The 22,129-nt window shown below is 51.3% G+C and overlaps 1 protein-coding gene across 1 annotated transcript in view; it reads right to left on the bottom strand.

Moving 5' to 3' along the window:
• camta1a (calmodulin binding transcription activator 1a) overlaps positions 1–22,129 on the bottom strand; it is a 219,065-nt gene that overhangs the window by 99,488 nt on the left and 97,448 nt on the right. The window contains exon 4 of the mRNA XM_067239907.1: positions 14,740–14,807. Within this exon, the coding sequence (XP_067096008.1) occupies positions 14,740–14,807 (68 nt within the window). The remainder of the gene's footprint in view (positions 1–14,739; positions 14,808–22,129) is intronic.

Below are 22,129 nucleotides of genomic sequence, written 5' to 3'. Positions count from 1 at the left end.
AATAACATTCCAACAGGCAAAATGTGAGTTTCTGGCTCCTCAGACATTATGGAGAAAATGATTTGGAGCAGCCAGGTGCAGAGCCAAGGTCACAAAGAAGGGCATTGCTCTGTTGATCTCTACGTATCAATTTGCTTCACCGGCAGTGGGAGAATTCCACTGTACGGAGGACTGCATCTTTAAGGAATATCGCCCTGATAACAGCCCCATAAAACAGATCATTTTACAGCCAGACGATCTCAGTCTTGAATGCACTTGGAACGGAAGCCATTTTCAAGCAACATAAAGTTTAACATAGCGCTACATCTGCTGAGCCACTTGCTTCCACGCTACATGGCACTGGCCAATTTAATTAGGGGTGCTGGAGCACTGTGTCACAGTACCCCCCACCCACCATGCTGTGGGCCAGCACAGTGACCTCAGGCCCGCTCCCCTCACCTCTCCTCTCCGGGCCAACTCCCTCCCTGCCACTGCACAGCTCAGCTGGAGCCCATACGGTAGCTGTATGGAAAACAGGAGCCATCCATTGGAAACAGGACATTTCTATTTGAGGAAACACTTAAATAAATTCTGGTGTAAGTCAAGTCAGAATGTAAGCCTAAATTTGATGAGCGTTAGATGAGCTCAAGGCCAAGCGACATCCATTAGTGAGTCCACTGATGGGCTGGAGGACTGGAGGTGAACATCCATCATTATCAGCCTCGCCAGTGACAGCTAGCTCAGCCAGGCACGACAAGTCTGAGGAAGTTTCCCCAGTTCTAATGAAGCTTTCCTATACCGTATAGCGTTTCTGCATGGTGACCAAACAGAAGCCCGATCACTAATGCACACTAATTCAGTCGCTATAGATTACTGATTGTCAAGGGCAGAGCTTGATTTCTGCCCTGGCTATTTGACGGCGAGCTCACAACATAAATTTAGTGGATCGATGTTGACGAGAGGCTGGAAGTTGTACCAGACCTTGCCACTTTCTGTCGCTCAATTACCATACACAACTGGGAGCACTCTGCTCTCCAGACCCTTACTAAGAGCTCAATGATCTATGGACAGCCAAGGAGTCAGAGTGCAAGGTGTTCAGAGTGGAAAGGAGTGCCACTCTCTAAACACACGCACACACCCAATTGTAGACATACTGAACACACACACACACACATACACGTTCTGAATGTGTTATTAGCCATGCTGTTTGTGTGAAATATTCTCAAATGCCAGGAGGAGAATAAATGTCAATTTGGCCTTTGTTTAGCTAAATCAATGATCCAGTGAAGAATGAGGGCTACAAGTTCCCTTCCATTCTGGTGACCCAGAGAGAGGAATTTAGCCTGACAGAGACAGAAAAGCAAAAGTGCAATCCAAAATGTTGTTTCAATCAATTTGTTTGCCTTAATTACTTTGTTAATTAGTTAAGGTATTTACTTGAAAAAATCCAGAGTCAACATTTTTGTGGTGATAAAGTCTGAGAGAGTTGGACCGAGGTGAGGGGGGTGAGGGGGGTGAGGGGTGTGTGTGTTTGTGGGGGGAGCGGTATGGGGCGGGGGGGTGTCAGTGATTTGAAATGGTACACCCTCAGACTTGGGTCTGCTTCCCTCGTCTGTCTGAGCCCTCCTCCTTCTCTCCAGACGTGTGTGTGGTAACGAGCGGCTCCTGTAGTGCCCCCCCCCCCCCCCCCCCCCCCCCCCCCTGCTCTCTCTCCTCCCTACCTCCTGACACGCTGACAGATAGGAGCGGTAGGAAGCATTCGGCCAGGCTGGCTCCTGCACAAACTCCTAACTGTCTGCACTCATACAGAGACATGATGGGAGCTGCAGGCGGAACCAGTGCTCCATACAGGGAACATTAGTCATCAACCCGGTTCCTCTCTCGAACCGGACTACCTATTACCAACTCTATCAACTACCCTGTCCTCATTGGTCCCCTGAGACCATCTGCTCTCTGATTGGTACATCAGGGGGACAGGTTATGAGCTACAGAACAGACAGGACATTTTGGATTGGATTGAGGGTGAGCAGTACAGTGTGGAAAACAACATGTATTCTTTCTGACACAAGGAACAATTAAAATGTGCTGGTTGGCTGGCTCAGTGGTCAGCTCCGGGTGCACAGCCCAGCTTTGCATGTGTCATGACTGAAGAGCATGCAGGGACGAAACACGCGAACCCTCACAAACACCCCCCCCAGCCCCACCACACAAACACATACATACCCTTGTCTTCCTCCACACCATGTCACCTGGCCCTGGCCCAGAGTCCTTGGGCACTTTCCCTCTGCCCTGCCCGTCTCCACACCTCCCTGCACGCTAGTCCACTGCCCGCCTGCTCCACTCACTACCCTGTCTGTGTGCCTGCCCACCTGCTCCTCTCACTAGCCTGCCTGCTTGTCTGTACTTGGTAAAAGCAGCCTGTAGTCCAGCCAGCCAATTTACCCTCACCTCGTTCACCCCAGAGGGTTCAGAAGCCACTCCTGAGAGCTGCATATCAATCTCCAATCACACTGATTGGATAGATCACAGGATCAAATGTGCAGCTCGCCGTTCCAGAATCCCTGGAGGGTTCAGAACGTACCTGGAAGACATTGGAATGAGTGGCCATTGCCATGTCACTCCCCCTGACTGATTTAAGCCCACTTCTGTAAACAACCTAACAAGGGAAACCACTTCAGCTCTTTGTTGGCAGGGAAACAAATGGGAGTGAGAACAATACGTCTGTGTGTGTGTGCCTTCAAGAAGGAAAGAGAGAGAAAGAAGGAGAGAAAGAGAGATCGAGGAAAGAGGGGATTGGATAGGTCACGCTGGGCCCTACAGTGTACTGTACAGTCCACCGGATTAAGACAGCCTCTTCTAGACTGTTCCAGTCCTCCTCTCACACAGGAAGACTACTGTAACTGTTTACCCAAGGGACTCTGACAAGCTTCCCTCAGCCGCACACCACGCCATCACTCTCCATTGAATTACAGGGATTAAATCACAGATCCTTAATTAGGCCCAATAAAAGCGGCATGCAGCTTGTGGAACCTCTGAGAGCTCAGTGATTGGATAAAAATGTGAAAACATTGGAAACAAAATTGGTTTACCACTGTGTGTGCGCCCCATGACTCTGAGTGGAGTAGCAGAGCGAGGGAGAGTCCCGGTGTGGGTCACACCTACTCGCCTCCAAAAAGCTCTTAAACTTGGCGTGTGACCAGAGGGAGAAAGGAGAGACGGGAAGTCTCCAATCCAGCGCTACACTGCTACAGAGCCGAGGGGAGTGGGGAAGGCTGTCTGCTACTAAACGCATTGGAGGGAGAGTTACTGGCATTAGCATGGCAAATACAGAGAGAGAAGGCAGTCACACACATCCACAGATACACACACACACATAAATACGCACACGTACAAGCATGCAAATAAGGTAGGAGTCAGTTAAGGAAAACAGTTCCTATGGACCTTCACGTGTCATTGTGTCAGCATGGTCAAAAGCTTTTAACTGCCTTAAACTCATAATAGCAGTAAGACTGAGGCTCTCTATGTGCTCTCTATCCTTAGGAGCTGGGAATGGATGCTGCGACTAGGAAGTGGTGGGGCCGGCACCATCAGGAGAAGACTTGTGGGCAGGGAGAACAGAGAGGATGTGTGTCGTGATGACAGAAACTGGAAGACATTCAGGGGGAAAAAACATGTAGGGTTTCAGCATTAACAAACGCACGCACACACATACAAACACACCCGTGCAACCACAAACTGTTACGCACATGCACACACACACACACACACACACACACACAAAGCACTGTTGGACACCCCCTTATTTTGCCCTCTTCTCAGCCTATCCAAGCTTGTTATGCAGTTTGTGATGTTGCTATTTTTAAAAACATGCTGGGAAAAAAAAGCAGCGCAGCTCCAGCCCCACAACACAGAGCAGCAGCACACAGTCGGAGCACAAACACAGAACAGCTCCCAACCACCTTCCCACTCGCCACTAATCCTCCCCTGCCCTAATTGTGGGTGCAGTCACCCCAGATTCACTCTCTGTGAGGAGAGAGGAAAGGAGAATAGGAGGAGGGAAGTAGGAAGACAAGCTCCAAACAAACCTCCACTTACTCGCCCCCCCCTCCCCTCCTTCACACACACACACACACACATATAACTGGGGGTGGTTCTCTGTTTTCATAATTCCCTCTCTATCCCTCTGCCTTGTAGTTTTTTCATCCCCCCCCCATCTCTCTTGCTCTCCCTCACTCCAACACCTCTCCTATTCTCCTTCTCCCAAGCACAAAGAGCCTAAGGTGATTATAGATTATGTTGGTGAGGGGCTGGATCCTGATCTCCTCTATAAATAGCTTTACTGTACTGTAACCCAGCACAATGGAGAGGTGTGTGTGTGAACACTGGTGGGGGTAAAGAAGGGTCAGCCAGCATTCCGCTCAGGATGGAGCTCCCCATTAACAACAGAAGAGCTGGGGGGGGGGGGGGGGGGGGGGGGCTGTCAGGCTGTGTGCAGGCTCTTCAGCATAACTGGGGGGAAGGGATGAGGTGGGGAGGGGAGGAGGGGGCGCGGCTATGCCCTCGTCCTGGCAGGTGTCCTCCATGTCAGGGAGACATGCAGCACGTCTCACACTCACTGGAGACACATTAAAACAGGGTATTAAACGCTTCAGCAATTAATTCCCTTTAATCGAAGAAGCCATCAGTCAGTGAGCCGCCCCCCGCTGCTGGTGCTGCTGACGGAAGGCCAGGACCAGACGGCGGTGCTGCCCTGGTGGGCCGCCTGCACCAGCGTGGCGGCCTGGCCACAGTCGGAGGGCTCAGCTTGGTCTGGGATGCACAGCCGTGCTGGGCCCTGACAGAGGACCGTCTCCAAGTCCCCACGACACTAGTGTCTCTACAGCAACATCACCACTCCCCTCCCCTAACCGCATTTATCTGATGGATGGCAAGAAGTTCTCCACTGTAGTTTCCCTGCTCATGTTTGAGGGAGTGGAGGAGAGGAGGAGGAGAGGGAGGGGGGTGATTTAAACCTGCAGTCTCAGGTGATTTCCCCAGCCTTTCTACCAATGTCATTCAGACGTGGGCTCCCAGGGTGCTGAGCAGCAGAACAGAGACAGACCCCTTCCCGGCTGGCAGGGCTTATTTCATTATTCCACTGTAGGCTTGATTAGACAGAGGGGGTAATTTACGAGCGACTTCATTGCCAATTCAACGGGCACATCACCTGTAAATAATTGAAACTCTTCATGTCCATTCCGACATAATCATATCGCTATCACATTAATGCATCCAGCACAGCTCTTAAGGGTCACCAGGAGGGCTGCTTTAAATCTCTTCAGCGCTGTCGTCATAACTCTCGACACCATCCCCCCATACACACACACAGACACAAACCCACCGCAGACTACAGCTAATGCTGCGCTATAAATACAGGAAAATTGCACATAAATAAAGCTATCATTTCTTTTGAGGGGAGTGGTGGCTCCGGTGTGTTAATTGCGCTAGCTGCAGTACGGGTGTGACTGGAGGACCTCCTACAGGTTCACGCATGTCAGTTTGAAGATCGATCAGTCAGGCAGCTGAGACGGCGACCGTAGAGAAGGGATGATGAGGTGTGGAGGAACCAGAAATCAGCAACTTCACTTTAAAAAGGTGGGGCGTTGTACCAGACCCCCAGGAGTTTGGAGGGGATTGTCTCTCTATGGTTCTTAATTAAAGCTTTGTTAAAACTTGAATCTATAGTCATTTTTACCTCATCACTTAAAAAACGTTATGAATATTAATTTTCCAATCAGAGATGGCTCTCACCTCTATTTCCCCATCCTACTCTCAAACACACATAACAAAAAGCCTGAATAATTTATCAATTGACTTCGATTTGAATTAATTAATTCAGTGATGCAAAATTAATGGACGACCATCTTCAACTCCTCCATCTCTCGTATCCCCTCCCTGCCTATGTACTCTAATATGAAGAGTATTAAGAGCACAGATTAGTGCCTAGGGTGGATATCTGGGGAGCAGAGAGGAGGGGATCACAGGGAGAAGGGGGTAGGTAGGGGAGGGAGGTGGGTGGGTGGAAGTGAGGGAGGGAGGGGAGGAGAGGAGAAGGAGTGGGAGTGAACTGATGAAGACGCATTCTCACCATCGGAGTTGGAGGTTCATGGTCTTCCAGACTGGCTGGTGGCTAGCTGAAGTCAAGGGAGTGGATGGAGCCTCCTCTGTGTGAATATAACCAGTACTGTACGGAACTATCCTCTACTACTGTTCTACACTGTGTAATACCATGTTGTTCTGTGCTGTGCTGAAGAGAGGTAGAGACGAGAGAGAAAGTGGGGAGAGAGCGTGGAGGAGAGAGGAGAAAGAGAGATAAAGAGCAGGATTGAGGACAGAAACACCTGTGAGGAGGAGAGGCCTTCCAGCCCAGGACATGCCATCTCTCCTCCTCTTCCTCACCTCCAGGCTGCCTGCCCATCACACTGAAGGGCCTTACGCGTCTCCTCTTCAGCCCTGCTCCTGCTGCACCAGGAGGCTCAGCTGGAGAACCAGAAGGCCGTGTGGGACACCATATCTGTCTGTGTGTGTGTGTGCGTGTGTGCGTGTGTATGCCATGCCTGTGCTGTGCCGGTGATTCACCCAGATCTCTGGCAGCCATCCAGGACCTATTTTCTCCTTCTCTTTACATAACACCAAACAGAGAGATTGGTGCTGCATGTCCTGTCCTCCTCCACATCCTCTTTCTCTACCTCTTCCTCACTGTCTCTTCTTACCCTTCCTCCTCCCAGCCCCTCCTCCTCCTCCTCCAGAGTTTCAGCCAGAGGAGGGCTGACCGAGCTCTGCTCCCCAGTGCCAGGGACCCCTCCCAATACTTGAGACAAGCAGCCAATGAGGAGCAGACGCTCGCTGACCACGCCCCGGGCCTTAGCCATAGGTCCCGGATTTGTTGGCTGGAGGGGGGGGGGGGGGCTTTGACAGGGGGCCCCCCCTGTGCCCTCGAGAGGGCGAGGATCTGGGATCGGTTTGCACCATATGCCCACAGGACAGCACCCTGCAGAGGGACAGGGTGGGACACCAGCTCAAAATAGAGAGGGAGAGGCACCAGGGCCAGCACAAGGCTGCTGCTGCTGCTAGCCACTCTAGATACAGGACTGGAGACAACCACAGGGGGAGGGGAGAAGAGGTTTAGGAGTGAGGAGGGGAAGGAGGTAAAGGTAGAGAGGTTTAGGAAGGTGAATTGAGTAGGAGGATGGAGAACGAGCTAGAGTTCCTTTGTACAGTATAATACTGTATACAGAATTGATGTATGTGTGTGTGTGTGTGTGCTTGGAGTGAGTGTGTGGGAGAGGTGTGTAGGCAGGGCTCAGTGTCTGGGCAGCTACATGTATAAGTGCCCCAGGGGTGCTCATACAATACATCTGCAAAGTATGTCCACACAAGTGTGTGTGTGAGTGGGTGTGTGTGTGTGCCTGCCTGTGTGCGTGTGCTTATGTGGGTAATCGCGTGAGTGCTTGTGCGTATGGCAGTACAGGGCTAGGTGTCTAGGTGCTCGGGGCGTGTGCCCTGCCTGTACCTCTCCTCTGCCCTGCTCTCTGACAGCCAGCCTGGGCTCTGCTCACCAGTGCAGAAGCACTAATTGAATTAAGTCTTTATTATCAGGCTGCAGAGGCAGCACTTCTCCCCAGCCTGGCCCGCTTGGCTGACACTTTCTCCTTGAACACCTGCTTGACATCAACTTCCTCCTCCTATTTATTTATCCCTGCTCTCCTGTGGCCGGCCACTGGCTCCTCCCCCTTGTCCTCCACCTAGGGGTTGGCATAGAGACAGAGACGGTACCTAGCTGGCCAGACAGACAGCCCCATCATCTCCATAGAGACCGAAGCTAGACTCCTGTGCTGGCCTTGGGTTGGGTTCTCTCAAGCTGTTGTGTTAGTGTGTGCTGCTGACTGTGGTTAACCTTCACTGACATGTGTACAGCACATGGTTATTGAAAGCATTAATTACACTGGCAGTCAAGAGCAACAAATAGAAACCCATCGTGTATCCAGCTGTAGATGGCCCTCATAGCAGCCGTTGTGGTTAGCGAGAGCCCACAGAGGACAGAAGAAGGCTGTGTGCTGTATTTGATGAAGAGGGGCCTTAGGTGATGAGCCAGGTAAAATATAGCCGCTGGGATGAGAACTAACATTCATTAAGTCCCCTGTCTATTCTCCTTTAACAACCTTGTCCCTACCAAGGACCTTTGTACATCCCTTGGCCCCCTGTCCCCTGCAGGCTCCCTGTCCCCTGCAGGCCCCCTGTCCCCTGCAGGCCCCCTGTCCCCTGCAGGCCCCCTGTCCCCTGCAGGCCCCCTGTCCCCCTGCAGGCCCCCTGTCCCCCTGCAGGCTCCCTGTCCCCCTGCAGGCTCCCTATCCCCTGCAGGCTCCCTGTCCCCTGCAGGCCCCCTGCAGGCCCCCTGCAGGCCCCCTGTCCCCCTGCAGGCCCCCTGTCCCCTGCAGGCCCCCTGTCCCCCTGCAGGCCCCCTGTCCCCTGCAGGCCCCCTGTCCTCTGCAGGCTCCCTGGCCCCCTGCAGCCCCCTGTCCCCTGCAGGCCCCCTGTCCCCCTGCAGGCCCCCTGTCCCCTGCAGGCCCCCTGTCCCCTGCAGGCCCCCTGTCCCCCTGCAGCCCCCCTGTCCCCTGCAGGCCCCCTGTCCCCCTGCAGGCCCCCTGTCCCCCTGCAGCCCCCCTGGCCCCTGCAGCCCCCCTGGCCCCTGCAGGCTCCCTGGCCCTCCCCAGGCCCACCCTGTGATTACTTCAGGGGACAACATAGAGGCACTATCAGGTTGGCTGGCAGGCTGAGCTGCTTGGCCCAGTGCAAGCCCTCATCTATTGACCGTTTACGTTCTCCCTCCCTCCCTCTCAAAACCACAGGACTTTTTTCCCCTCCATCTGTCAATTGAATCCATCGCTCACTTTACTCTGTCTCTATCTGCTGTTTACCTGCTCTATTTTACTGTCTGCTCATTCTTCCTCCGTTCCCCCCGATTCTCCTGCCCTCTTTCTGTTGGTGGGAGCTTCCTCCCTCTCTCCTTCCTCCTCACTCCATCCATCATTACTCCCCATCTCCATCTCGTCCACTCTCTTCTCTTATCGACATGTTTCCATTCTCTAAAGCGCTCTCACTCCATCATCTTCACAATCTCTCCAATCACCATTTTTCATGTTCTCCTTTGCTCTCTTCTCTCCCTCTTTCTTTGTCTACTTGGCTGTACCCTAACCTGTCCTCTAGGCTGCCTCTGGAGGGTTGGTCCCCCAGGCCGGAGGGCCCCATGTGGGCAGGGCAGAGCGGGACCAGGCTGCCCTTGGTGGGGCCCAGGCTAGGCAGAGGCATCCAGGGACAGAGTGTCCTCTAGGGCCAGTCAGAAAGCAGTAGCCAGGGAAAAGGTGCCCCATCAGAACAAACTAAACTTGCTTACAGCCTGGATGGTGCTTTTAAAGTGAAAGGCAAAAAGAATATGCAAGGAAAGTGAAGTCATGTTATACAGGATTTCTATGCCAAATGTGTGGCTGAAATATATCAGTTCAATTCATGTTTTATTCAAAATAACAGCATGCAAGGTTGGCTTTCTTGTATTGGATTTTTTTTCCAATGTTTGACCCACTGTTATGTTGTCTCAAAAGCAACACTTTCCCTTCAACCCCCCTCCCTCTCCCCCTGCCCCTCCTCTCTCTCTCTCTGTCTGTCTCCTTCCGCACTCTCCGTACTCTCTCTCCCTCTATACCTTCTGCTCCTCTCGTCCTTCTCTACTCTCCTCTGAACCACTGCCAGCCAACCAGTGCCACAAAGCATTAGGCCCAAACACCATCAGACGCCCTTCTCAGACACATGCGCCTCACACACACGTGCCTCACACACACACACCGGCATGCACTCGCATGCGTGCATACAATCACATGTCCACACAAGCACACATGCACGCCAGCACACACGTGCAAAAACAACGCATTAACACACACCGTGTGGCAGCTCTTCTATCAGTTTACACAAGGACCTGATTCACAAAGACATACAAACATGCCCACCCAACCCCCCACCCACACACACGCACACACATTTAAAATCTCATTACTTATGCTAAGCACAACAGCACACATTTTCACAGACACATGAGCACGCTCATACAGGGCTTATGTATACTTCCACACAAGCAGATGCACAAGCCCATCCTCCTTCTACAGTCCCATGTAGTGATGGATGGAGTCAGATGGCTGAGCAGTGAGGGAATCGGGCTAGTAATCCGAAGGTTGCCAGTTCGATTCCCGGTCATGCCAACTGATGTTGTGTCCTTGGGCAAGGCACTTCACCCTACTTGCCTCGGGGGAATGTCCCTGTACTTACTGTAAGTCGCTCTGGATAAGAGCGTCTGCTAAATGACTAAATGTAAATGTAAATGTAAATGTTCTTCACACACACACGCATGCAGAAGCATACACACTAACGGACACAACGCACCCGTTAAAGCAAGAACAAGCAAACACAGACCCAAACACACACACACATTCCCACAAAGACTGCACACAATAGCAAAGCAGCAGTCATTAGTAGATTGTGCTGGCCTCTCCGTGCGGCTGCGTTGTTGGTGTGTCTGGGCCTCTGGGGCGGAGCTGCTGTAGGTTTTAATAAAAGCATTGTCTTTGGAAGTTGTCTGAGGGGACCGCCCTTCATTTTGGAGAGCTGCTACTGTGTGTGTGTGTGTATGTGTGTAGGTGTGTGTGTGTGTGTGTGTGTGTGTGTGTGTGTGTGTGTGTGTGTGTGTGTGTGTGTGTGTGTGTGTGTGTGTGTGTGTGTGTGTGAGGAGTAGGGGGAGAGAGGGCTATTGGGCTGGGACACAGGGGCATCTGGGTTCACTGTCATTGTTGGGCCCATTGAGGCACACTACTTATTGCTTGATAGTTTCAATATAACAGAGTGGCATGTGTGTGTGTGTGTGCACGTGTGTATGTGTGTCCGGAGCTTGTCTGGAAGCAGAGGTGAACAGCTGACACAGCCCTCTGCTCCAGCAACAGCTTTTAGGAGCCATAATAAGTCCAAGTTTGTTCACACTGACTACTGAGGGGAACAGGGGAAGGAATGTAACTCAGGGACACACACACACAAACAATGGAACACAACACATCAGGGTCAAAAGAACAGGACTGGGACTCTGTCCTCCGCTGGTGTTTGTGATGGGCTGTCGTTAACGGACACAATCCACGTAACCAACCAGTTGAAAAGGAGACAGTCATGTTTCACTGTGCCAGACACCAAACACTAATGTATGTCATTTGAAGGATGCTGCACTACACTCAGGTGGGTCATCTCTCCTGGCAGACAACACTGCAGGCCTATCAGCTAGCTCCACCTAGCTCCACCCCCTGTCCTCCTCTGGCTCGAACCAGTCTAAAGGCACCGCCAGGGTTCATTACTGTCTTCCATGACAGACAGGGATGCCAGGCCATTGGCTGCCGCTCGGTAGGAGGTTGGTTTTAAACCGTCCAATTGTCATCTAGACTGACTGGCTTTCTGTGCTACCCCTGCTGGTTAGCATCCTCTTCTCCTTCCGTGCGCTCTCTTCATCTATCCTATCCTTTCCCTCTTCTCTCTTTTCCTTCCCTTCTCCTCTCCTCTCCTTTCCTTTCCCTCTCCTCTCTTTTCCTTCCCTTCTCCTCTCCTCTCCTTTCCTTCCCCTCTCCTCTCCTTTCCTTTCCCTCTCCTCTCCTCTCCTTTCCTCTCCTCTCCTCTCCTCTCCTCTCCTTTCCCTCTCCCCTTCCCTTCTCTCCTTCTTCCATCAGTCCTAGGGCTCCAGTGATAGCCGCTCTTTAAAAGGTTAAAAGAAAGAATGAATATGGCCATCTGCACTCACATAGGAGGGGAAAATCCTAATTGTCCCTTTAAGACTGTTCCCCCCTCACAGAGGAGAGGTGTGCAGTAACGGCCATCTTAAATCACCCCCCTGGCCGTGGCCTTCATTAAAGCCATAATGCCAGGCTCTCCCTTTAATGGGAATGGAAGCCAGGCTGGCAGAGGGTGTAAATTAAAGTGTAAGGCCTGAGTTGGGAAAGAGTTTCCAGTCTCTGACAGGTGCGGCCTGAATTAGCTGTAGTGCTGTTCTAGCAGTCAGTGGGAGAGCGCTGCTATTGATTTTAAGCGCTGTTGCACTTCCTATCTGAAAGGGAATGTGTATTACTAGGACTGGCCATATCAATCATCCACCGCTCCCCTGGCAGGGGTTTTGGAAGGATAAACTAACAGGAGCTGACCCAAACACAAGGCGCTGATATTGATAATATAGGCCGACGCGGGGAGTGCATAATGGCACTAATGAATCCATGTGTGCACATCCATGATTGGGCTAATTTCTAATCTTCCTTGTTGACGGTGCGTCATCTTTATTCAGGGCATGTCCTGGGTTGCGTGTCACCTTGGTCAAACAGCTGGCGTCAGCTCCTTCAGCCCTGCACGCATGTTTACGACCCGTGTGTGTCAGAGTGCTCACACACATGTGGTGCAGCCATGCAGAGACTCGCTGTCTATGCATGACCTGCTACTTATCTCTGCTCCCTAGCCCGCTCAGAGAGCCTTCCAGGCTGGGGAAAATCACCCTGCTTACCCTGCTGCCTATGACACCCACACACACACACACAGCCAGACATACATTCACGCACACACACTCACATACATGTACACACACCAGGTGTGCAATGACAAATTGCTGCGTAGCCCATAACCACAGTTCTCTCCCTTGTGGGACCTTTCACCTCTGACCTTGAGCCAAAAGATCCACATAAAGGCCAGCCATCAATCAGACTCCATCAATCACACCCACACAAACACACACACACAGTACACACACACACACACACACATCCTGCCCCCTTCCCTCCATCCATCACTACACTTTATGCTCAACACTTCACAACTACTCTCTCACAATTTCCTTTTAAGTACACACACACACACACACACACACACAGACATGAACATACACAAACACACATCCTTCCTGCCTCCCATAAACGCAGCAGCAATAAGGGCTCCTCTCATCCATGTGAAGTGCAGCTCTGCTCCTGTCCACTGCTCTGAGGGGCTGCCGGGCCCATCGCTCAGTGCCATGTCCACTGAGGCAGCAGCAAACACACATGGATCATGACAGCAGGTCGACCACTGGGCTCTAGGACCCTGGGGAGCTGGGACAGACTGACAGGTGACAGCCACTGATACTCCAGGATGTCCACTAGAGCCAACCACAGCCAGAAAAGGATCATGAGCAGGAAGTGACCATGGCCACTTCAACTAGCTGGGTGATGAACCAGGTCTTGCAGTATGAGTAAAGAAGACTAATTCAAGAGCCATTCATAGCAGGGTTTTATCAGGCCCTGTGGTAATGCTTCTGTTCTCTTCGAACACCCTAATGCTGGGACTTAATTTCTAATTTTTCATTTAATTTATTCTACTTGAACCAGATAACAGGGCCGGCAGTATCGCTTGTTCCTGGAGAGAGTAATAACACAGTGCCTAATGTCAAATATGCAACCTGTATCTTACGACATAGGGAGCTGGTTTGTGGAATTTCCTTTTTGGGGGTAAAGAGGGAAAGGGTTCTTCATGATAAAAAAAGAGGCAGAGGGCAGTCTCTGGGCCACTTCCCACAATTACACTGAGAAACGGCTTATAATTGGCAGTCTTTATGTGGAGCCATTATTAAAGTCCCAGGCAGGAAGAGGAGAGGAAAGAAGAAGAGAGGAGAGGGATGGGCTCTGTGTCAGATTGCCCTAGGTACATTACACATGGATGAGTACTGTTAACACAAAAGATGGTGCAAAAAGAGAGAGGAGGATACACAACACAGAGTGGATATGTGTGTGTGTGCTAGAACGCATGTGTATGTGTATGTGCCTATGTGTGTGTGTCTGTGTGTGTGTGTGTGTATATGTGTGTGTGTGTGTGTATGTGTATGTGGGTGTGTGTGTGCGTGTGTATGTGTGTAAGCAGACTGTTTTCATTCTGTCCAGTTACAAAGTGTGAGATTGTGATGGCAAGGTGGACATATAGTCTGAGGCAGGCCAGAAAAGTCAATCCCCAGCACTGTGAGATTAGACAAAGCTAAACAAACAAAGAGCTGACAGTATCAGAGATGGGAAGGTAATCGAACTCACAGCCAGATACACAGTATGAGAGCTCAAAACTGTCAACCTGGAAATGACATCAGAATACTTTTGACGTTCTATTTCACCAGCCAGAGAAGAACACAAGTTGATTAGACATGTCTGTCTGTGTTCTTGTTTGACACAACCCAGGGCTATATAAGTGAATAACAAAACTCAAAGATTTGTGAGTTATTTCAGGCTATATCTTAATGACATTCCCATTCCCATGCGAGAGCACACCCTGGTCTCCAGTGGTTGTGAATGTGCAGACTGATACCAACACATTAGCATCTCATTCTCACAGCAGAGACCACAGCAGTGCATGTTGTGTTAATTGGCTCACTTAAAGCAATTATTAGTCAACACTCATATCCCTTTGCCTGTCTGAAAGGTGAAGAAAGTTTTCTCAAACTGCCATCAGCAGCTAGTAATATCAAACATCTCACCCTGATCGGGAGGGTTGTGCGAGGCTGAGCTGTACTTTAGGGACTGCTGCAAACTGCCTGCCAAAATACCTCTTATTGAAAATGTCGAGGTTGTGGAGGTTCGTTTTTTCACACACTTCTCCGTGAACTTATCTTGTTTGGGCTCTTTCCACAGGAAGTGTCTCACTTACCTTGTTTTAGGGGATGTCGTTAGCCATTCCTCATGCTTTTCAAACGTTATCAAGTAGGCTGCAATCTCCTGTGAAACAAAGAGAGAGAGAGAGGGGCAGAGGAGAGGAGGGGAGAGGAGAGATGAGAGAGCAAAGAGAGAGGCTTAGATATGTCATCTTTAATCACGGTGTGGTGCTGGTTCTAATACGCGGGTGAGACGGCTTCATTGATATTCAGACAGTCAAACAAGCGGCACAAACACAGAGGAGACGTGTGGAGGGTGTGTTGGGGGGGGGGGTATGGGGGGGTATGGGGGGTATGGGGGGGCAGAGCTAGGCTTGGAGGCAGGTGAAGAAGCAGCACTGAGAGGGACTACCTCATGCAGCTGAGGTCAGACCATCTTCTGAGACCATCTTTGTTAAGCACGCTTTGATCAAGTTCTCCTCAGAACACTTCAAGGTGCTCTCAGGAAGACTGACACCTCGATGTTTCGGCTTGATCGGCTTTTAACATTTTCGCTCCGATCCTCCCCAAAGTCTCTTTGATCTGACCTTGACACTCCTGCACGGACCAAATCCCGTCTTTAACCTGCAAATCGTAGCCACGCCTCGCTCACAGAGCAACTGACACATTGTGCTCAGAGCACCAGCGTACAGAGAGGCCATGGACAGCCATGTAAACAAAGACACTAGTTTCCAGCCCCTGAAGTAGATAGGGACAGCTTACTGCAGACATGGTTGTCATTGACCGTGCTGCTTCCTGCGTCATTCTCCCACTGGGGTAAGGCAGGCTAGACCTTACCCTCCTATTTTCCCACCAAACCAATGGACAGAAATAAAAGCACTTTGGATGCTGCCAGACAACCTAATGATTACCAGTGACAGGCAGCAATTCCTTCCTCAGCCGGAGCATTTGTCAGCTGCTGACAGTCACACCGAGCTAGACGGGGAGGCAGAGACAGACCTGGAGACGTCTGCCCCAATAATATCATCTTTTCAACATCTGCAGACTTGTATTTGTGTGTGCACATATTGGTATGTTAGTATTTCTAAATGTGTGTGTGTGTGTGTGAGTTTGTGTCAATAAACTGAGTGTATGCCTGTACCAACGTGTTGTTACTTTTTTTGTCCACATGGGGCAATAATGTCAACAGCAATAATGTCAGCCTGGACTAAAATAGCAGCAATAAGAGGTACAATCAGACCCATAAATCTCCTTGCTCTCTCTCTCTCTCTCTCTCTCTCTCTCTCTCTCTCTCTCTCTCTCTCTGTCTTTCTCTCTCTCTCTCTCTCTCTCTCTCTCTCTCTCTCTCTCTCTCTCTCTCTCTCTCTCTCTCTCTCTCTCTCACAAACACACATATACACACACATGCACATGGCCACCATAGTAAATCTGTGGCTAGCAGCGGGCTCCCCTGGCTCTATGTCACCAGTGTGCCCTGGCACACACTGGCAGCCCGAGGGGCCTCCGGGGGCACCGGGGCGCAAGGGGCTCCCAGGCTGGCAGGGGTCCCGCTGGGGTGGGGGTAGCATGACTGGCACCCTCGCCTCCAGGTGCAGGATGGGAGATAATGCAGCGTTGATTAACTTCCTGTTCGTCTGCCATAACGACCGGAGGCGGCCGCGGCGTGACAAGACGGAGTCTGAATGAAGTGGAGGCTGGGGAGGCTGGGGAGGGGGGAGGCTGTCAAGAGGAGATGAGGGCTGCTCCTGTTCTCTTTTAGAACTTCAGGAGGCAGGCCTTTTTTGGCTCAGCAAATATCCACAATAAAATGAGGAATATCAACACCCACAGAGCACAGCTTTGTTGAGTGAATGAGCCAAAACCTTCTACTCCGGAGAACAACCAGTGAAGAAAAAAGCATATGGATCACACGGAAAAAAGAGAAAGTGTTACACTCACTGTGTCAGCTAAGACGCTGGCACCAAGTATACTTTGTAGTTCAATATTCACATATGGCCCACAAAGATGTATGGCAGAAAAACAGGCTATCCTGTACAAAAAGAATGAAAAACATAAGCTTGCCGTATACCACCAGCGGTCTTAAAAAAGTAACTTTTCAGCATGAAGCTGGAAGTAGGCCTAAATTACAATAAAGGTGCAGTGACTAGATTAATTCCCTTGCTCCAACAGCGGCGGAGGCAGCAAGCTCATTTTGGGAGGAATGAATGTACATGAGTAACCTCTCGCTATAACCTCTGTGCTTATTAGCACACAGCCCTCTCCATCACTCTCGTCTTAAAAGTCCACAGGCCAGCACAAGCACCAGCACCAACGCCCGATTGGTCCGGTTAATAAAAGACAAGTGGAGATTCTACCTCGCTCACGCTCCCTCTCTCTGCCCCACCCCACTCCCCCCCATCCCTCACCACCACCTCCCCCCACCCCTCTCTGAACAGATGCCAGGGATCATTCCAACCCCCCGATCAACCATAAAGGTGCAATAATCTTACGGCGAGAAAACAAACAAAAACAGCCGTGCGGCCGTTAAACAGCTGCAGAGAGACAAAGTTAGTTTGGGCGCTGTAATGAGAGGCTAGTGTGCGTTCAGGTTGACTGAACGCGGCTGTGGGCCGAGCGGAGCGGAGCGCCCGAGCACAGTGCTGATCGCTGATGGTGCATCAAAGTCAAGCCAGCAGCTGTCAACAGGCTCGGGACTCTATCTGCTGACCTCACTGTCTGCAGCCCCGACTCCCACACACGGGAAGCATCAGGAGGGGCTTCTTATTATGGTACAGTACAGTGAGTCTCCACCTCAGTCCCACAAGGCTGTCAGGAGTCTACACTTACCTGCCTCGCAGCCCTCCCCTCCAGAACTGGGGCTTTAACTAGCGGCAGAAAAAGACCTGCTTGACTCTATCCGACTGAGGGAAAGGTAAAGTGCCTTCAGAGCGCAAGGTAAACACCTCAAATCAATGTAAACTAGATGGGCAACAGCCTGAGTATGAGTACTAGCCACTCTAATTGACACGACGGATGCAAAGAGGCCCCTTCATTCTCCGGAGGCAAGCAACCTGGAGCTGTTTGCAGGGTAGCAGCAATCTCATTTGTCTCCTTTGTCTCCCCAAAGCCGTGACACCCGCCGGTAGTACAGCCGCCCGCTCTGCAACATGACACAGCCATCTAGGTGTGAGTGTGTGAGTGTGTGTGTGTGTATGTCCTCCTCTCCAGTCTCCTGATAAGGCTGTGTTACAATCAGAGAATCTGATTACTGCTACCTGTCTCATCCTGGCATATCATTAACTTGCTCCTTATGAAGTGTCATTCCTACACTCATCAAGTGAGTCTCTCTCCCCTCCTCCTCCCACCACCCGTCTCCCCGCCACCCCCCCAGTAGGCACTGGTGTCTGGCTCTCCTAAACACTGAGGTGAGAGCCTCCGAAAAAGAGAGAATTCATTTTGAGATGACTGGCTTTTACTGTATCGCTTCTCAGATGATATTTTCACTGTGGAAGTGCAACATTTTCTCCAGAGAGAATCAGCTTTTGAAATGTCTGCCTATTTGAAATGGGAGATGACACTAACATATTCACCCCATTCCATTCTTGGCACCAGGCAAAGAGGCTGCCACAGACAGCACTCAGGAAATAAACATCGTTTGACCCCCCCCCCCACCCCCCCCCCCCCCCCCCCCCAACACCTTCCCACCCCTCAAAGACATCTTTGGTTGTCTCAGAATCAGGTGTAATGACTATTTGGGAGACGGGGACATCTCTTTGTGGAGTTGATCTGACAGCAACTATTAGGCCTTCACACATTGTGTTGCCCTGTACTGTCTCCATACGAGCCCTTGACAGGCTGGCCCCATGGCCCCAGACCTGACCCAGAGCCGGGGCTGTGTGGGGCTGCTCCTCTCCTGCTCCAGGTGCCTTGATTTATGAGAGCGAAGAGCCGCGCTGAGAGGATCAACGCTCCAGCGTGTGGGATGACAGTCCTGATCACTCCAAACAACTGTCGCCGTTCCATTAAAAGGAGAGATACAAGTCTTTTGGCATTATCTCAGGGCACATCAGACACCTGTCTCTAAACACCATCCATAATGTTCCCCCCCCACCACCACCCCCCCCTCTTGATTTTTTCCTCTCTCGTCCTTTCTCGCTCTCTCTCTCTTCCTGTCTCTCTCTCTCTCTCTCTCTCTCTCTCTCTCTCTCTCTCTCTCTCTCTCTCTCTCTCTCTCTCTCTCCTGCTTGCTCCCACTATTTGATCTGACAGAGACAGAGATGGACGGGGTGATGGTGCCTGGGGGAGGGATGTGTGAGGCACGCACGCCCCGCTCACTATTTGAATACAAAAGGGATTTGCCGTTGTGTGACTGTCTAATCGTAGTTTCAGAAGCTCAAACATCTGCTATGACACAGTTCTACTGACACTACAGACACTGGTGCTGTATTCCCTTAATACGGCTGCATCATCTATTCACAAAGAGATTCCACAATCAACAACTATGGATATTGTACCCAGTAACACTACAGTAGTATTCCTGTTAGTGTTGGGGCCGTATGGCGCTAATGAAAAGCTATTAAACGCACAGCTATCAGAAAAACAACTTTAGTAAAGGTATTGATTGCAGTAAAAGCCCTGCCTAATGAAATGAATATGATGGAGCAAGGAGAAGAAAACCTGGGAGGCTTGTGAGCCAGGTTAGAGCAGGGCAGAGGACAAGCGCCTGCAGCCAGCCTTCTGGGGAGGGGAGGGGGTGGGGGTGGGAGGGGCTTCCTCAAAGTGCTGACCTTGGCCTGCACTTGAAAGCAGGAAGTGGAGAAGAATGGGTGAGAGGGGCTGGGGAGGAGGGATATGGAGAGAGGAGCCTTCATGAGCACCCAGCTCACCAGGATCCCAGCCTCACAGAGACAGGCCATCTGATATTTCCTCCAGGGCAGCCCAGGAACCTGACCTGCTCTGGGCCAGGAGCAAATGGATGGAAACAGGAAGGGAGGGCTAGCCTGCACATCACCACCCTGGGACTCCACAAGACACTGTCAGGTGGAATTAGACACAGTGACAGGGAGGAAGAAATTGAGCTAAAGAGGAGAGGGGAAAAGGTGGGAATAATCGAAAAAGAGTGAGAAAGATAAAGTATGACTGTGCCGAAGACAAATGCATTTGAAACAGGACAACTGTGAAGGTCTTGTGATTAAAAACTGGGCTTCACTTCGATCCTGCAAAGTGCAGCCCCCTAACTGAATCGTTGTGCTTGTTTTTTTGTTCATGAATCCTTAATGTCCTCCCAATAATATATACAGTACGGTGCTATCCATATAATCTCACACGGCCGTGTTACTCCTTTAACAGTGGATAGAGAGGATGGAGGATTCTAGGCGGTGTAACCTCCAGCTCAGATAGAGACAACGATACCACTATAGGGAGGGAAGAGGGATGGAGGGATGGAGGGAGAGGGATGGAGAGATGGGAAGAGGGATAGAGGGATGGAGGGAGAGGGATGGAGAGATGGGAAGAGGGATGGAGATAGAGGAAGAGGGATGGAGGGATGGAGGGAGAGGTGTAACAATAGTGTATGGAGCTGTTGACAGCTGTACTTGGCATCTGCTGGAGAGAAGCAGGACTGCTGTACGGGTCCCTGAGCAGGGTTAAAGATGGCCTCTCCAGCATGCCGTCGCTCATTAAGCTCTGCATGGGGCTTCCTCGGGATGCCTGCTGCTCGGGATGCCCAGGACGACGACGCTGGCATCCCGGCCTGAGTGATCAGTCCTGGGTGAACTCTGCTTACTGCTGCCCTTCTACACTACCAGTGATGCTCTTTGCCCACCCCACCCCCACCCCACTCACGTCCACCGGTTTTGAGGACTCACCCGCTGTAGCTTGTGCCCAGATAACACAGCGTGATGAGCGCCATGACAGGTGAGCTACACGAGGCAGCCACAGGTGGAATGAGGTATCTCTCGCATCTCCCCTGGCTTCTGGACAGACGAGTTCATCTCATCTATAAAGGCCTTACTGTAAGTTTAAACACACACCTCGGGCTGTTTCACCTGCGTGGCCATCCAGAGCTCCCGAAGTCCAGTGCACCACCCCACCCCCCCCCGCTCCACCCCCCCCACCCCATTCAGCAGGAGAGGGGGGGGGAGGGAGGGGGGGCAGAGGAGCAGCTTGGGCGCCCACAAGTCTACATTATACATAGAACAGGGATCAATTCTGCATTGATCCTGAATGGCTTAGATGTTTTCCAGTTGCTGGTCAATGCCTTTCTTCACATTCTGCTTCACATGCTGGTCCTCTGTAGGAGAGGCTGGGAGAGGAGAGTCTCTCCTGGGAAGACTGCTCTTCTCACCGCTGCATGCCTCCCTGCGCCCGCGATCAATGCTACAGAGGCCTGCTTTCAGTTTGTTTACCGTGGCAGGCCCCCCGCACTCTGGAGCAGGAGCAAGACAAAATGGTGGCTGGATAGAGAGGCACTGCTGGTCCCACGGGTAGGAGATGAGGAGGGGAGGACAACAGGCGACCGGAGAGAGAAGGAGTTGGCACTCGGTGAGATTGTTTTGGCTTTGGTGCCATGACGCCGGTGTGGGATGGAAATGGAACTGTTGTTTGAGAGAATGTCATCATTTAGACTTGTGAGAGCACTGTGGACACACCACTACTGGACACGCCCCCCACCCTCCCCCACTAAGTGTGTGTGTGACTGTGTGTTTCTGTGTGTGTGTGTGTTAAGTGTGTGTGTGTGTGTGTGTGTGCTGTCTGTGTATGTAACCATCAGACCGACAGTGAGGAGACCAGAGCTGAGGGCAGACAGATTGAGTGGAGGAACGAGAATGAGAGGAGGAGGAGAAAGAGACAGAGTGTGGGATGATCAAGCAGGCGATAAACTGGGAGGAAGGAGGAGAGGGGTTTATATGGGAATGGATCTAGGAGCTGACGTGTCTGTGTGTGTGCGTGGGTGTGTGTGTGTGTTAGTGTGGGTGTGTGTCTGTCGTTGTGTGAGAGATGTGAAAGAGACATAAAGTGAATGGAATGAAAGGCATCTGTCTCTGTCATCCGTAATTAGGCAGTGGTGTGACCCAGTGGTTGGAGCCATGGACTTCCCTAAGCTATCTGATGTACATCCCATACGGGACCTCCTACTGCTTTACCCTTGAGAGAGGTGTATTCTGTAATGAGTCTATTACCCCACTCTCTCTCTCTCTCTCTCTCTCTCTCTCTCTCTCTCTCTCTCTCTCTCTCTCTCTCTCTCTCTCTCTCTTCCTCTCTCTCTCTCCCGGTCTTTTTCTATCCGTCTTCTGGTCTCCATTTCTTTTCTATAGCCTCCTCCCTCTCTGTCACCCTCTCCATCACCGAGTTCTCCTCCTCCCTCGCTCCATCTCCAACCGGCAGGAGGAACGGGGAAGTGTGGGGCGAGAGTCTGGTCCTGGCGAGGGCGAGTGGAGCTTCATTAGTCGTAAGCGCGCGACGCCG

This window comes from Osmerus mordax, chromosome 7, assembly GCF_038355195.1.
Source record: "Osmerus mordax isolate fOsmMor3 chromosome 7, fOsmMor3.pri, whole genome shotgun sequence".
Lineage (NCBI taxonomy): Eukaryota > Metazoa > Chordata > Actinopteri > Osmeriformes > Osmeridae > Osmerus > Osmerus mordax.
This window is presented reverse-complemented; position numbering and strand designations above follow the sequence as displayed.